The 17,116-nt window shown below is 40.0% G+C and overlaps 1 protein-coding gene across 1 annotated transcript in view; it reads left to right on the top strand.

Annotated features, from left to right (window-relative positions):
* Positions 1–250: 250 nt before the first annotated feature.
* arhgef39 (Rho guanine nucleotide exchange factor (GEF) 39) overlaps positions 251–17,116 on the top strand; it is a 66,934-nt gene continuing 50,068 nt past the window's right edge. The window contains exons 1-4 of the mRNA XM_040151130.1: positions 251–463; positions 1,515–1,671; positions 5,750–5,844; positions 13,615–13,735. Of these exons, the coding sequence (XP_040007064.1) occupies positions 1,537–1,671; positions 5,750–5,844; positions 13,615–13,735 (351 nt within the window). The 5' untranslated portion in view covers positions 251–463; positions 1,515–1,536. The remainder of the gene's footprint in view (positions 464–1,514; positions 1,672–5,749; positions 5,845–13,614; positions 13,736–17,116) is intronic.

Genomic DNA, 17,116 nt, shown 5'->3' with positions numbered 1-17,116 from the left:
CACTTGGACCCCAACAACCACAAGATTCAACATCGCATCCGATTTTCCTGTTGACAAACCTCTGCCATTGAGCACACTGAGATCATGCTCTCTAATATTTCCGGGAATTTTGGGCGTTTTAATGAAATAAAGAGGACATTTTGCACTCGGTGGATGTCTTTACATTTTTCTGAGAAGAAAAAGAAAAGGAAATGTAACATAGTTTGCCGCAGTTCTGATGTGTCTGTTTCCGCATGGTCTACTCCACCCATCAACAGCTCCAGTGCGGGTAGACGTGTTGAAGGCAGCCCGGGGTGTAGCCGGTGGTACCAGTGTAGCTGTGCGCGCCCAGAGCGGCTGGTCTTGCCTGTCATTGTCTCGATGTGGAGCAGCCAATCGGCGTGGCCGTCGACATCGCAGCCCGGAAGAAGGAAGCTCACCCGAAAAAGAGCACCTTGATTAAAAGTGGAGACGTTACCTGAAGGTAAGCCACGTATTCCTTCAACATACGGCATGTGAGCCATATAAATACATTTCATATTGATGCAACAGTTGGTTTTGCACAAGAAACAGAATTGCTGCAACAAATAACGTTAATTCGTTGACATTTTTTGAGACGGTTCCTCATATCGCTTCTTCATAACGACAGTTTGAAGCGACACTTTTAGCCAAAACAACACCGAGGGCTTTTATGCACCGTTAACATACATTAAAGTAAACAAACGTTTTGTATTATTTTATGCAACGTCACAGCTACGCACCTGAAATATGCAAGTGCTGGCCATGTTAACTGAGTTTGACTAATCGAAGAAATGTGTCAGGACATTGTCGGTAACCTAAAACTTTCACTCAGCTGCTTTACTTAGCCCGGTTTGTGCCTGCGTCGCCCGGCGTTTCAGAATATTTCATACGATGGGGTTCCCCGAAAGTCATGTCACGAACCTTTAGACTACTGTAGTGTACACTAGGCAGCAGAATGCCTCAAAAATAAAACTTGACAGGCCCTTGAACCTTGAACTTCTCACCTGAATGTCGGAGTGAATTTAAATGTGAGTAACTTTTGAAGGGTAAAACGAATGAATGTGCTTTTAGTGCCAAAGTCCTGCCTCGCCACAGAGCACAAAGAGGGGTTTTCATACTAGAAAGATTGGAAGTTTGGAAGAGACCCACTTGATTTGTCTAAGTCAGACTGCTGCAATTGTACATTAGATTCAGATGAACTTCAGAATGCATGTCGCACAGAACAGGGACTATTGATTTTTGTCCCCCATCACTTACAGTGGCATCATTATAGGAAGGGGTCTCTCAGTTTGTAATCAGTTTGAGACAGGAGGAACAATTAAAGTGATCAGTAACTCTTTCAGTGTACATTTGGGCTTGGTGTTATTGTTTTCAGATAGACGTGACAAAATGTCAATCGATCTTTTAAACAAATTCAAACTAGTAGCAGGTACACTCCCATTCACATGTTGCATCGTGTTCAGTTTATGATTAGTGCAATGCCTGTCTATAAACCTGGCCTGGTCTGATTGCAGTGTCCTCCTCGTCACTGTGACCATGAGTTTCTTCCCTGGTCCGTGCAGCCCTATCCAGGAGCAGAGGGACCGCTGGGAGAGAAAACGCAGCCGAACAGCCAGAGAGTTGGTGCTGACAGAACAACATTACTGCCAACAGCTGAAGCTGGTCACCACTGTACGTACTGTAGCAGTCATGAGCGCACGTTTAATCTGCCGGTGGCTCAGAGGTGTTAAACGCTGTCTGAACTAAAGGCCTCAAAAGTATCTGTGCCAGAAAACTAAGGCGGACAGACTTTCATTTTCCTCACTTTGCAATGATGGTTCTATTCTTTATATTTTTTTATGATACATTAATACTAATAAGTATTATAAGTACACTTTTTTAGTATATAGTGCATTCAGAAAGTATTCAGACCCCTTCAATTTTTTCACATTTTGTTCTGGGCAACCTTATGCTAAAATAAAAACAAAAAAAAAACAAAAACAAAACGTTTTTTTTCCTTATCAATCTACACTTAATAACCCATAACGGCAAAGCGAAAACAGAATTTTAGAAATTTTTGTAAATTTATTAAAAAGCAAAAACTGAAGCTCTGGAGCTCAGCAAGAGAGACCATCGGGTTCTTGGTCACCTCTCTTACCAAGGCCCTTCTCCCCTGATTGTTCAGCTTGGCTGGGCAGGAGCTCTAGGAAGAGTGCTGGTTGTTCAGACTTCTTCCATTGAAGAATTATGGAGGCCATTGTTCTCTTGGGAATCTTCAACACATTAGAACATTTTTTTTTTTAGCCTTCCCCAGATCTGTGCCTTGGCACAATCCTGTCTCTGAGCTCTGCAGGAGGTTCCTTCATCCTCATGGTTGGCAGCTGTGAGACCTTTATATAAACAGGTGTGTGTCTTTCAAAATCATGTCCCATCAATTGAATTTACCACAGGTTGACTCCAGTCAAGGTGTAGAACATCTCAAAGATGATCCAGAGAAAAAGGAGGAATCTGAGCTTAATTTCAAGTGTCATTCAAAGGGTCTGAATACTTATTTCGATGTGATATTTCAGTCTTTCCTTTTTAATTGGTTTGCAAAAATTTCTAAAATTCTGTTTTCACTTTGTCATTGTGGGGCATCGAGTGTAGATTGATGAGGGGAAAAATGAATTTGATTTTTAGCATGAGGCTGCAACATAACAAAATAAACAATGAAGGGGGGCTGAATACTTTCTGAATGCACTGTACTTTTAATACTGGTGGTACCCTTCTCCACAATCATATGTGACCCTCATAACTAGGGGATCTGCTGAAATGTATCTTAAATTGTACTATAGCCTTAAATAGGTTTTTATAAGTCTTAATTTATTTCTTTTCTTTTCAATTTCTATTAGGATTTATTTATATGCCTTTTAAGTTCCTGGCACTAAATCTTTTGTTCTATGTGGCAGATACCACCAAACTCTTGCTCCAGGCAGATCATAAAAAATACTTATTTTTTGTTTGTGTGTTTCTGTTTTTTAATAACAAATTAATTATTTTTTGTTTATTGTACATTTAAAATGCTTTAGTTAAGTTTGGAAGACTGAGAACAGATTCAAACAAACAATATAAACCAACAAAATGATAATTTGCAGCCCATGCCTCTGGCAACAACTGATTGAGAGGACACAGTCAAACTGTACCTTCTGCATCATACATCTGAACAACATTTTGGAAATGTTCTAATGAATACGGACTAGTTGGTGTTAACAGATTCACTCAGTGTAGTCCTACTATAACTAACTATAACTATATGGTCCAGGCATACCTCTTCTTAAAGGGTCTGTTCAGCCAAATTACAAAACTTATTTTCTCACTTCCTACCATCCATCGATTTGTCCATCCATCCATCTGCTGCTGCTTATCTGCGGCCAGGTCACAGTGGCAGCAGGCTGAGTAAGGTAGTCCAGATGTCCCTCTCACAAGCAAGTTATCCAACTCCTCCTGGGGATCCCAAAGCATTCACATGGCAGATGAGATATGTAATACCTCCTGCATCTTCTTGGTAAATATTGGGGTTCTGCCAGCTGGTTGTGCCCAGATAACCTCCAAAGGGGGATGCAAAGGAGACACGTTTATTAGATGCCTGAACCCCCTCAACTGGCTCCTGTTGATGCAAAGGAGCAGCATCTCCACTCCGAGCTCCTTCCAGATGTTCAGGCTCCTTACTGTATCTCGAAGGCTAAGCCCAGCCACCATAAAGAGTAAACTCATTTTGACTACTTGTATCCATAAAATTCTTTATTTCGGTCACTACTTAAAGCTTGTGACTATAGGTGAGGGTTGGAACATACGTAGATCCTTCAGGCTCAGCTGCGTCTTCACCACAATGTTCTGGTACAACACCTGCATTACTGTTGATGCCTCACCAATCCGCTTGTCGACCTCTTGCTCCATTTTACCCTTCCGCCAGAGAAACATGGCCTCAAATTCGCTAACTGTTGATGGCCTTCTGACCACAACTCTGACCAGCTGCCTCCACAATGGAGGCTTTGAACATGGCCCACTTGGATTCCATATCCCCAACCTCCACCAGGATGCATGAGGGTTCCCTCTTGAGGTGAGAGCTAGGCCCTGCAGACAGGGGCTTTCCCGAGACATTCCCAGCTCACCCTCACTATATTTTGGTTTTAACAGGTCTGTCTGGCAGTTTCCCCTGCCATTTGATCCAACCCACCACCAGGCCTTCACATATCCGCAGGGATTGCCAAAGTCTATTGTAGTGCAGGCACACAGATATGCCTGAAATAAAGAGCATCTCTGTTACATAAGAAGAAATTATTGCACTTTTAAAAAATATAACATTACCATTCAGGAAAAATGAGTGGTGTTGCTACATCACACAACAAACGCATGCATTTAATAAGTGAGGTGATTGTTTAAGCCATCATCTTGTGGTTAAATTGATAGAGATGTGTCTGGGTCAGTCTGATTCAGCTCAGTATTTGACAACATGATTGATCAAGTGTGTGGTATGTTTGCTTTGCAGTCATAAATCAGAGCAGTTTGTTGCAATGTCAGGAAAAAAAGAAAGCCTTCAGAGTTTTTATAAGTTGGGTAAAGTAGGGCAAACGGCTAAATCAGTCACAGTCTGATACTATGTGTGTGAAAAAACTTACCCATGCACTGCAGTCGGACACTAGACTGACAATAGTTTGAAAATCACAAGATGGACACACATTTTGCTATACAAAGTCAATATGGGGTTAAAGTTAGTTTAAATTTCATATCAACCATTTTGACCTGTATCAGTGCGCCTATATTGCTTGCATCAAGGTTTGTAATCAGAGAGAGCACACAGTAAAAGAAGAGCACACAGTGTCAACAGCTGTCACTGGAACTACTGCCTAGTGAGGAAATAGTTAATAGTTAAAAAAGATGTTGACGGTGAGGTCTGTCCAGATTAACAGGGACACTTTCAGAAAGAGCTGTGCTGTATTTTAAATTAAAAATCTTCATTGTTCAATGCTGTGAGGTAGACATCTCAGAGACATATCTCAAAACCTATGCATATAATACCAAAACTATCTGTATGTCTAGATAACATTACAGGAGAGAAAATATGTTTTCAGTAACTCTTTAAAAATGTGTTTGAGTAATATTTTTTCCAGAATAAACATACTCACGTATGAAGACAAGATCTCCATGCCAAACATTCTCAGAGGCAAAAGATTCAACATACAACTAATACTGTACAATTTGTTTTCACTCTCTGTTCATTACATATTAACACACTCAAGGTAGATTTCATGGCAGTCTTCCTCCCTGTGGAGAGAGCAGAGTTTTCCACCCATAGCTGTAGCCTCATTTCTACACAATTACTCACCCTTCACCCGTTCACTCCAGTTAGGAGTCATTTAGGCCTAATGCACATTCAATTTGCTAATCCCATTTTCACTTCAGTTGACTTGAGACTAGCACAGCTGTCGGTGTGTTGTGAGCGTTGCGGTACAACAACATCCCTCTGTACTTGTTCATCCTATGCGACATGCAGTTATACAGTACATTATGATGTTAGCATATGTTTTTGTGCAGTCTGGTCTTGGTATTACATTTGCTCTCTGTATTGGGAGAGTGATTAAGATGTCAGCAGTGAAAGCACCTCCTTATCAGAGAATATTTCCATTCATCAATGGCTTATCCAATCAGAGACAAGCCAATTCCAGCTTATTAATGCAAATGCTGAGAAATAATGTAATTTTGTCTCCCTCTGCTCTCTTGTTTGTCACAGTACTTTGTGGAAATCTTGAAGGCCAAAGGAACCCTGAGGCAGGACATTGGAGAAAACATCTTTAGTTCAATTAAAGCCATTCATTCAGTAAACCAGTAAGTATCCTCTGAATAATTTAAAGAATATCTATACTTTGGAGATGGTGGTGAGAGACCGTGTAAAGGGATGAGGACTAGTGGGTTGTCTCTTGTGTTAGAATGCAGTCAAGATACACTATTAGTTTGCCAAAGTATAGTCCTTATCTTCATCATTAGTGGAAGTCAGTGATATTGAGTTTCAATGTAGAGGTGTTCTCTTCCCTAGTGGATACATTAGTGCATATCAGGTTGAATTACTCCAGGTGATATCACAAGGGAAGAGCATTATTGTTACCAGAGAAAACTCATGAATTGTCGTTACCTACCTGCCCTGCAGTTGAAGATCTCGGGGGCAGGGTGGCCAATTGGAAGTCAGAGCTGAGAGAAGCTGATCTTACTGCATGTCTAGACGTCAAATTGATCTTGTGCTGTAAAACTAAAATCTCCAACCGCACCTGAAAGGCTTCAGAAAGTTTGGTTACATAAATAACAGGTTGATGTTTGAAGTTAGTACATGTGTACAGGCTGAAACACTAGATTCAGCTATGGTCTCCATAAATCAATAAAGAGGAAAAATAGAGCTCAAAACAGTGCTGGGTTTTTGAGAGCTGATACCAAAACTGATATTTTTGATTCAAAGTGTTAAGATTTACACTTAGATCTTTTCTGTGTTAAAGATAACAGTATTTATTATTCTCACTGGATTTCAGGCTTGCTTGTTCAGAAAAAGCCTGAGAAGCGGTTAACCAGTTATGGGGCTAGATGGGTGTATCAACAGTAAATGTACTTTTCTGAGTTAATAAGATGTAGATGTACAGTACTTCAATTGTGCTATCAATTGATTCTGGTTCCAGTCTGTAGTGTTCATTGCAACAACAGTTCTCTGCCATAAGAAAAATCTGTCTTCTAGACAAAAAAAAAAAACTTGAACATTTATGATCTTGCCTGGTATTTCCACAACCCAGACAATGCTACATAACATTCGAGTCTGCCAGCTTAGAAGTTAAGATTAGTTACGTTTACAACTATAGTTCGATAAATTCTGGATGACTGCCAGATATATTATCTAGACATTAACACGGCTAAAAAGTACCATGTAGACAGTAAAGGGGAAAGATGGCAGGAGTGACAGTCGGTTCTGTCAGAGCTTATAGCTGCTTGTTAATGATTGGTTTGTTATTCTGTGGTAACTCTGACCCAATCACTTCCTCTTTGGCCTCGGCAGTCAGATAACCAACGTATTTATTTACTCTGGCTTCAGCAAGTATTAGGAACCCTTCACTTTTTGCAAACTTTAATGTATTGTAGATTTAAATGTAAATAGATAAAATTGCCATTTTTGCCCATCAATCCACACTCAGTGACCAAAAATGACAAAGTTAAAACATGTTTTTAGACATTTTGACAATTGATTAAAAATCAAAAGCTAAAATGTTTTAATTAAAAAAGTGTTCATACTGTTAATCCCAAAGTTTGAGATCAGACAGATCGGATGGGAAGCGTCTGTGGAACTGCCATCTTCAGGTCTGTCCACAAATGTTCTATAGGCTTTAAGTCTGGGCTTTGGCTGGGCCACTCAAAGACAGTCAGAGACTTGTCCCAAAGTTACTCCTGCATGGCCTTGGCTGTGTGCTTTGGGTAATTGTCATGCTGAAAGGTGAATGGTCGCATGCACTCTGAAGCAGATTTTCTTCAAGGACCTGTCTGTATTTGGCTGCATTCATCCATCTCTCAATTTTGGTCAGTCTCATTATCCCTGCCACTGAGAAGACCCCCACTGCATGATGCTGCCAACACCATGCTTCACTGTAGTGCTTAGAGTTCTGCCCAAAGAGTTCAATTTTAGTGTTAGCAGACTGTCATGTCCCTTTTACTTAAAGTGGCTTCCGTCTACCCACTATACCATAAAGGCCTGATTGGTGGAGTGCTGCTGAGACGCTCATCAGTCCGACAGGGTCTCCCATCTCTGCTGTGGACTTCTGAAGTTCTGTTGCAGTGACTTTTGGGTTTTTGGTCACCACCCTGACCAAGGTCCTTCTTGTCTGGTTACTCAGTTTGGTCAGATGGCTAACTCTAAAATGAGTCCTAGTGGTTCCAAACTTCTTCAGTTTCACAATTATTGAGGCTACTGTGTTCCAGGGAATGCTCAAAGCTATTAGAAATGGTTGTATACCCTTGTCCTGATCTATGCCACGCCACAGTTTTATTGCAGAGGTCTAGAGAGAGTTCCTTGGCCTTCATATCTTGGTTTTTGTCTTCTACATATACATTAGGGCACCTTGTATATACAGCTGTGTACCTTTCTAAACTATGTCCAATCAATTCGATTTAGCACAGATCGACTCTAATCAAGTTGGGGACACATCTCAAGGAAAGTTAAAGCAAACAGGATGCACCTGACTACAACTTGGAGTGCCACAGGAAATGACATTGAATACTTTTGTTTTCAGTTCTTTCATTTTCTTTTTTTTTTTAAATTTGATGTCAGTTTTTAATTTTAAATGAATTTGCAAAAAGTTCTTAAAACTTTGACTCTTCTGACTTTGCCATTATGGGTTATTGAGTTTAGATTGATGGGCAAAAAATTTTAATTTTATTCATTTATACTTAAATCTACAACACAATAAAGTAAAAAGTGAAGGAGTATGAATACTTTCTGAAGCCACTGCATTTATTCATTATTTTGTTCAGACACAATCATTTGCATATAACAACGTGGAGTGTCAGCCTCTAGATTTGAGGAACCCATCAAATTTGCTGTCTACAGTCTGAAGACGGTCTAATGGACAAAACACAGTTCAGTATCAGACCGCACAGCATGACAAAACTGTGGTGTGAGTGGTTGGAATACCTTTGATTGGGAATTCCATCTCCAGACAAGATAATGAGTTGTGCAGGTTCCCACAGGCCCCCATCCTCTGCAGACTGACAGGTTTTCTAGTTGAGATTGCTACAATGAGGTATGAAGTATGAATTATGCAGTCTTATGTATTGGATAAATGGTTCTGCAGATCTCATACATCTTCATTGTGAGCCCCCCATTGAATCAATGGCGGAAACATAATGGCAAGCACTCCATTTAAAAAATGGTCCATGGAGAGACAATGTGTGAGAGCCAGACTTATTTATCACTATTAAGTGATTGATGATAGATTTTCCCATATTCTTTTCACTTTCTTTCACTCTGACATTTGAATATCTGAATGACAGTGCCAAGAGTAATTGATATTAACAGTGGTGATAATTACATGTTATAGATGGATATGTGTTTGACTTTGTCATCTATCTGTCACACATGAAACATCAAATGTTTAAAGGACATGTTGTAAAAGGCTTGCTGCTGCTTCTGCCAGCAGGGGCACTGTCTCAAGCGAACTGGGTATCGAACCTACCAAAATATTTTCTTGTGGTAGTGACCAAAATGTGTCCATAACACCAAGTATTGAATGTCTGGTCAGATTCATAATTGTTTTCATATTCTTTGATCAGATTATTCTTTATTTAAATCAGAATTCTTGCCAATTTTAGACTTTTTATTCAGGCCAAGCTCTTTTATGGCTGCTTTTGTTCGGGCAACGTTTAACATTTGAGAACTTTGGCTTGCTTTGATAAATTAGAAAAAAGGTTTTTGTTAAACAAACAGACACAAAAAAATGGTTTGTTATCAATACGGAACCTCGGTATTAATAAGAAACTGTGGAAGGTTGGAGCTTGTGTGAACCTGCAGCTTTGCCATGAGGACAGGACTTCTGGAGTGCTGTGTTCAGTCACCAGGGCTTATATTAAGCAATACAGAGTGAATAGAGCAGGTAATTGTCTGGAGAATTCATAGTGAGCTAGTGGGCGAGTTGATGACATTTCTGTCCTACCTACTGCATGCTCTACCTAGGCGCCACCCTTCACCTAAACCAGTAGGTGTTAACGTGTCTCACATAGACAGTCTACGGTTATGTGCAGCATGTGTGAAAAGTAAACTCTGGAGAATATCCGTACCTGATACTCCAGACATTGTTCAGGGTTCTTATGTAAAAACGCCTTTTTTCTTTACTTTACCAATATTCCTCCCCTCGGTCACTTTGCCTGCAAAGGTGTCCAGGTTACACGTCAGGATTCCTGGCACTCAGAGATAAACAAAGGCCTAGTACAATTAAATCCTCAGTGACACTAAAGTCAAGGGACAAAATTTTACATCTTCAGATATGCTTTTGGCCATACTTCTAAAGCAATGGGGTGCCTTTGCCTCAGGAGGTAGAGCGGGTCATCCCCTAACTGATTCGATCCCCAGCTCCTCCAGTCTGCATGTCAAAGTGTGCCTGGGCAAGATACTGAACCCCAAATTGCCCCCGATGCATCATCTGTGTGTGTTTGTGTGTGGAAAGTGCCGTATGTATAGAAAAAAAGAGCGCTGTAGGAATGTGTGTGAATGTGGCAGTAGTGCAAAGCACTTTGAGTGGTCGATAGGCCTAGAAAAGCGCTATATTAGTGCTGTCCATTTACCATTTACCATAAAACAAATACTGTCACATATCACATATTTTGTGCAGTTTGGCTGAATTTGGTAGAAAATCTAGGCCCGTTAATTTTCCAGTTTCTATCAGCTGCACGCTCTTAGAAAGTTAATAACAAATTAATAAAACAAACCAAAACACTAATGTTTAGAAATGTTTAGGAGTCAGTGAGAAACAACACACACATGAAAAGCTACACAAGCAGGTCATGATATGATGGAGCTCACATTTAATTCCAGCTGGATGTTGAATGTTGTGTGGGTCTGAAGAATCCCATACTTGATAGGGATTCTGCCCAGGTTTATCAGAACTAAAAGAAATATTTTCATTTGATGATTTTTGCAGCAGGGCACTGATACCTTAGATGAGTTGTTGATCCTCACAAAGCAGCAAGAAACCACTTTTCTATGTCAGAAACATTCTGTGAGAACTGTGCTTGTCAGCTCTGCAAAGCCTTATGATTCTCTGATCATAATTCTAGTGTTTCAATGTGTGCAGAGAGAAGGTATATTCATTGCATCTTTCTCTCTTTATTAACTTGACTTCAGAGTGCAGTGGGAATAGTGGTAATGAATTCTGCTTTCATTAAGCTTTGGTGAATAACATATAAAAGGATACTTGATATATATATCATATATATATACATTATGTATCTATATATTGATATACCATGCCATGTATTCTGTTTCTGACTGTTTATGGAGAACAGACAGCAGGCAGCAGAAGGAGCAACCCAATTATTTCCAGCTGCTTACATGACAGATAGGAATCAGCAACTTGAAAGAGCCGTCAGTGGATTCAGTAAGGAGCATACAATAAACAATGGGTTTGAAAGGGGGATTAGGAGGGTCATAATAAGAATAGGTGTTGTCTGAAAGCTAGATCAGACATGGAGTGACAAGAGTCACTATGTGTCAACACAGCCAGAAGCACATTGTGCAGTTTATTGAGAGCAACACAATGTGGCTTTATTACTTTGTTATCTATCAGTGATTTGTGGTTATGTTTATTTCAATATTTAGTCATTTATGTTTAGCGGATGCTCACGCTGTGTCATAACAATTAGTATTCTTCTGTTCAAGCCTTCCCCAAATGAAGGTGTCTCGCCCTGAATTGTTTGGTCGAGGTTGTAACCATCCCAGATGTCGCAACTGCTCGGAATTAATGTGGATTAACGTTACACACACAGAATGCTAATGTTATCTCCCTCCTGCTGCTGATGGCCAGACAATTTAATTGCTGTGAAAAAAGTATAAAAATGTAATCCATAATTTTATATTTATCATAATAGCCTCTGGCAGTGAGAGGGGAAAAAAACGGAAACACAGTTTTTCCCGCCCTTTGCCCTCGTTAGAACTCTCTCGGCTGCTCCTGCATCTCCTGATTATGAACACAGGCTACCTTGGCACGCAACTTCATTAAAATCTATTTAAATCAACTTCAGCGGCAAAGTGCTCCTTTTTACAGCATGTACGAACAGAAGTCTCTGGGAGCATCATTAAAGAGTAGGACTGTGTGTGTGTGTGTGTGTGTGTGTGTGTGTGTGTGTGTGTGTGTGTGTGTGTGTGTGTGTGTGTGTGTGTGTGTGTGTGTGTGTGTGTGTGTGTGTGTGTGTGTGTGTGTGTGTGTGTGTGTGTGTGTGTGCGTGCGTGCGTGCGATACTTCCTCTAAGTTTGGATAACAAGCTCCTTCACAAGTGTCAACACCCCCAACCAATTGCGTCCGTGTTACTGTAATGTGCCTGACAGGCTGAACGATTGCTTTGCCTCTGCCTTGATCCAGTTGTTTTGTTCCTGGGTTCAGCAGGCGTGTTCTCACTACAAAGTGGCCCTGGGTGCCCTGAAGACAGACCCACCATCTGGGTCCCAGTAAATACGTCACCCACAGGGAGAGGCCTTCAAATGACACTACAGAGCCCTGCCTACTAAACCTCCCATTAACATGGAGGCAATCCTCTGAACTTTGCTCAACCCCCACACTTTCTAAATATGTGTGCCTTTGCTGAAAATGATGGTTTTAAGATATGATCTTACCTTATTTGAGCTCCTTCTTTCAACTGATGCAGAGCAGCAGTTCATTCTCAGGCTGTAAATGTGTACTAACTTGTCGACAGTGGTTTGACTGGAGGCAAAATGCTGAATGCCCTGAAAATGGGTGATAGTGACCCAATGAATTGTATTGGCTATTCTGGCGTGTTCTAAAAATGAATGTTGCATTTGATTTTGGGCTGAATGATTTGGAGAAAAAATGTAATTGCAGTTTTCCTGACAAATATTTCGATTGCAGTTTAGGTTTTTTTTGAAAATTTAAACTTCAGGACTGTGGTTGTGGTCTTCATAGTTTTAAACCAGATATGTTTGTACCAAGCGTAACCAGAAATGCATCTTGTATCATGAATAGAATCAGATAAAATAACAGACTTGCTTGTTATATCCTCCAAGGAAGGGTGACTTCGAAGTAAATTTGGCAGCATGGGCTCAGAGTGGGGGCAGCGTATACCACCTCTGCTAACCAATTTATAAGACATTACAGTGGTGGTATACTTAACTTTACTCAAAAGTATTCAAATATAATTATGACTGGTGATGTCATATTTATTGGAAACAGATTCATAGTTTTCCTTTCATGGTAATAATGACAAACTGCTTGTTTAGGACAGAATTAAGTTACAGCCTACATTGTTTGATACCTGACTGACAAGCCCTTGTGATACAGCTGACAATTGTGCAATTAAACTGCCTAAGCTATTGTTGTCTAGCTTCTCAGACCTTGACCTGTCTAAAATTGACACGAGGCAATCACCTAGATCATTTATTGAGCTCCACAACTGGTGTTTTTGAACAGCGAAAAGACAAAGTACATTGACAGTTTTTTTCAAACAGAGCAGTTTCAAAGTGATGTGTTTCTTCGATGAAAACCATCTTTGGCAAAGGCAAAATGGTGGCATTCAGGAAGCATATTAACCAGACAAAAGCCACGAGTAAATTTTTTGTTGTTTGGCCAACTCACAGAATTAATGTTAATTAAGTACAGCTGAGTTGCCAGCTGCCATTATAGCCGGCCTAAATGTTTCATCTTCTGCAACTTGTTAAGATGCAGCTTATTATGTAAATTTATAATTAAAATGTCAGCTCTTTAGATTTGAAAATTGTACTCATTCAAATCCTGACTTTTTAATTTTAAAATGATAAGTTGTTCAGTCTTAGTATGGTATTTTTTGTTTAATTATATCTAACTTGTTTTTTTTTTTTTTTTTTTAATCTTTTTTTTGTGTGTGCAGATCTCTTTTGGTTCATTTGGAGAATGCCTACTTCGGCCGCGGTTTCGACCAGTTCTGTTCAAATCTGCAACACTACAACACATATGTGGATAACATCTATAATGCCAACAAAGTGCTTGGGGTAGGTCCACACTATTTCCACATGACTATCACACCTCTATGTCAGACATTCCTGTTGTGCTTATGAGCAGTTCACAAGCTGTTTATTGCATTAGAATTCATTAATATTTAATAACCCCTGTGGTGAAATTGGCCAATGTATTCCTCAGGTATTGGACTGTATACACATGCAAATGTATGTGTGGTTATTGGATTCTTTGTTGCAGAAACAATCAATTCAACCACTGTCAGCGATGCCAGTAATGCCATGACAATACTTTCATGTGCTGTATAGTGCCTTCAGACAGTATTCACACCCCTTCAGTTTTTTCACACTTAACTGTGTTGTAAATGTAATTTTAAATTGATAATAAATAATGAAATTCACATTTTCGCCCATCAATCTACACTCAATAACCCATAATAACATAGTGAAAACAAATTTTTATATTTTTTGCAAATTTATTAATTATCAAAAACTGAAATTTCTCACTTATAAAAGAATTCAGACCCTTAATTCAGTAGTTTGTAGAAACCCCTTTGATAGCAATTACAACTTCAGTTCTTCTTGGGTAAGTCTCCACACATGGATTTGGGCAGTTTATCCCATTCTTCCTGACCAATCCTCTCAAGCTCAGTCAGATTGGATGGGAACTTTCTGTGAACTGCCAACTTCAGGTTTGTCCACAGATGGCCTATGGTATTTAAGTCTAAGCTTTGGCTGGGCCACTCAAGGACAGTTCTGAAGCCAGTGTAGCATTGTCTTGGATGTATGCTTTGGGCCATTGTCATGCTGAATGGTTAACCATTGTGACAATCTCAGGCCTAGAGCAGGTTTTCTTTAAGGACTTATTTGGCTGCATTCATCCTTACTTCAATTCTGACCCTGTTCCTGCTGCCAACAAAACACTCCCACAGCGTGATGCTGTCACCACCCTGCTTCACCGTAGTGATGGTATTAGCTAGGTGATGAGCAGTGGCTAGTGTTCTCCAGACATAGTGTTTGGAGTTCTGGCCAAAGGGTTCAATTTTTGTCTCATCAGAAGAGAGAATCTTTTTTCTTCATGCTCTCAGAGTCCTTTAAATGCTGTTTGGCAAACTCCAAGTGGGCTGTCAGTTGCCTTTTACTGGAGTGGCTTCTGTCTAGCCACTCTACCATGAAGGCCTCATTGATGGAATGCTACTGAGATGATCATCCTTCCAGCAGTTTCTCCCATCTCTGCAGAGCACTTATAAAACTCTGTTATAGTGACCGTTTGGTTCTTGGTCACCTTCCTGACCAAGGCCCTTCTTGCTTTGTTACTCAGTGTGGGAGAATGACCACCTCTAGGAAGAGTCCTTCTCCCATTTCAGTTATTGATGCCACTTTGCCCGTGGAGATATGCAAAGATTTAGAATTGGTTTTCTACCCATACCCTGATCAGTGCCTTGCCATAGTTTTATCATGGAGGTCTACAGAGACTTCCTTGGATTTCCTGTCTTGGTTTTTGTCCTGACATACAGTGTGAACCGTGGGACCTTATATATACAGGTGTAGCCTTTCCGAGCTATGTCCAGTCAATTCATTTTGCCATAGGTGGACTCCATTCAATTTGTAGAAACATTTCAAGGATAATTAAAGCAAAGGGATGAACCTTATCATAGTTTGGTGTGCCAGGGCAAAGGGTCTGAATACTTTTGTAAGAGAGCGCTTTCAGTTTTTGATTTTAAATAAATTCGCAAAAATTTCTAAAAAATCTTTTTCACTTTGTCATTATTGGTTATTGAGTTTAGATTGATAGGCAATACTGCAATTTTATCCATTTAAAATGAAATGTACAACATGATGAAGTATATAAACAGCATAACAGAGCCACTGGATCCTCTCACCTTAGGTGTCCAGTATTCAGCCTGTACCCTTCTCCTGGCGTATGCCACACATGCACTCGCCCACTTGTGGAGAATATGGTGAAGGATGACTCATCTGACCACATCCATTTTTTTCCACATCTCTGTAGACCAGTCCCTATGGTTTTTGCCCCATTGAACTCTCAAATGTGCAATTCTATTATAATATGTCTCTCAATGTAATTGTTGATGGACTGTTCTTGATGACAGTCTCATCACGTCCTAGATTGACATTCTTAGGCACTTGAAGAAGAGTTGCTCTTCTGTTTTTCCTTACATATCGCACTAATATAGTAGCATCATGGTCATCCAATTTGCACTGTTCACCACAGTTTCCGGCACTATTTACTCATGTCTCACATATAGATCTAAATGCAGATGTCACTTTAGTCATAGTTCCTATTGAAACACTAGCCAGTTAAGCAGTCTTTGTGACTGAAGCCCCTGCTGTCCGTGCACCAACATTAAACCCTCTTTCAAAGTTCCTTAAATCCCTTCCTCTTGCCATCTTGATACATAATCAGAATCAACTGGGCCTGCTCAGCATTTTTATACATGCCACAGAGTATGATTGGATGTTAATTGCTTAATTGTACCATGCAGTGCACCTGTGTGGGAGCATCTGCATTCGTTGTCTTTCTACACTCATTTATTCAGGTTTTTCCTTTAATTTGTCACCTGTCTACAGTTTTTCAGCTGGCAAATCCAAATTAATTGGTTATGTGGTTTTATTATGAACTCGTAATGAGTACTGAATTTACCAGTGTTCACCAATTCATGGTTTGCTGGCAGTTGCATGCTGAAACTATTTCTTGGTGAACAACAGAGGGGGGAAGTGACTGTCATCTTGTCATCTCAGTGGGGTTGCCAGGTTTGATATTTGTGCCTGAAGGGACACCAACACCGAAACCTTGCACAGAGGTAATGACTGGATGGATATGTAACAACCCTTAAATTGTTGACTGATTAGTGAGCTTTAGAGGTGTCACTAGGTGTAGTTTTAAACTTTGAACAAAGCTAAGATAGATGTTCCCACTTGTTTCCGGTCTTTATGGTAAGCTGGGATAACCACGTCCTGACTGCACTACCATACTTAACACAAAGACATTAGATTGATATCAATCCTTTTCATCTCAATCTCAGAAGAAAGCAAATGAGCATATTTCTGAACCAAAAAATATGCATTTGATTTGTCAATACGTGCCAGTTCTTGGTTTGTGGTCTGGCATGCTGGGAGCGACCAGTATTGATGTCCTGTTACTAGGTTTGTATCAAAGTTGCAAAGATAATGTTGTAATCTTGTCTTAATTAAGAGAAAGGATGTCTGCAGAACACTGACTAATTGCATTGATTATGGATCAAAGTCCTGCAAGTGTGCATTGATTCGCCTCCAGATTGACATTCCATATAATGGACTGATCAGGGAAACGTGTTGTAGTGACAGTTGTGCTAGTTTACTCAGGTGACCAGTGATCAGTCCTCTTAACAGTAGAAATCTATAACCCACATCAGTGCA

This window comes from Xiphias gladius, chromosome 2 (assembly GCF_016859285.1).
Source record: "Xiphias gladius isolate SHS-SW01 ecotype Sanya breed wild chromosome 2, ASM1685928v1, whole genome shotgun sequence".
Taxonomy (NCBI): Eukaryota; Metazoa; Chordata; class Actinopteri; order Istiophoriformes; family Xiphiidae; genus Xiphias; species Xiphias gladius.
Note: the sequence above shows the minus strand (reverse complement) of the source record. Positions and strands in the feature narration are given on the sequence as shown.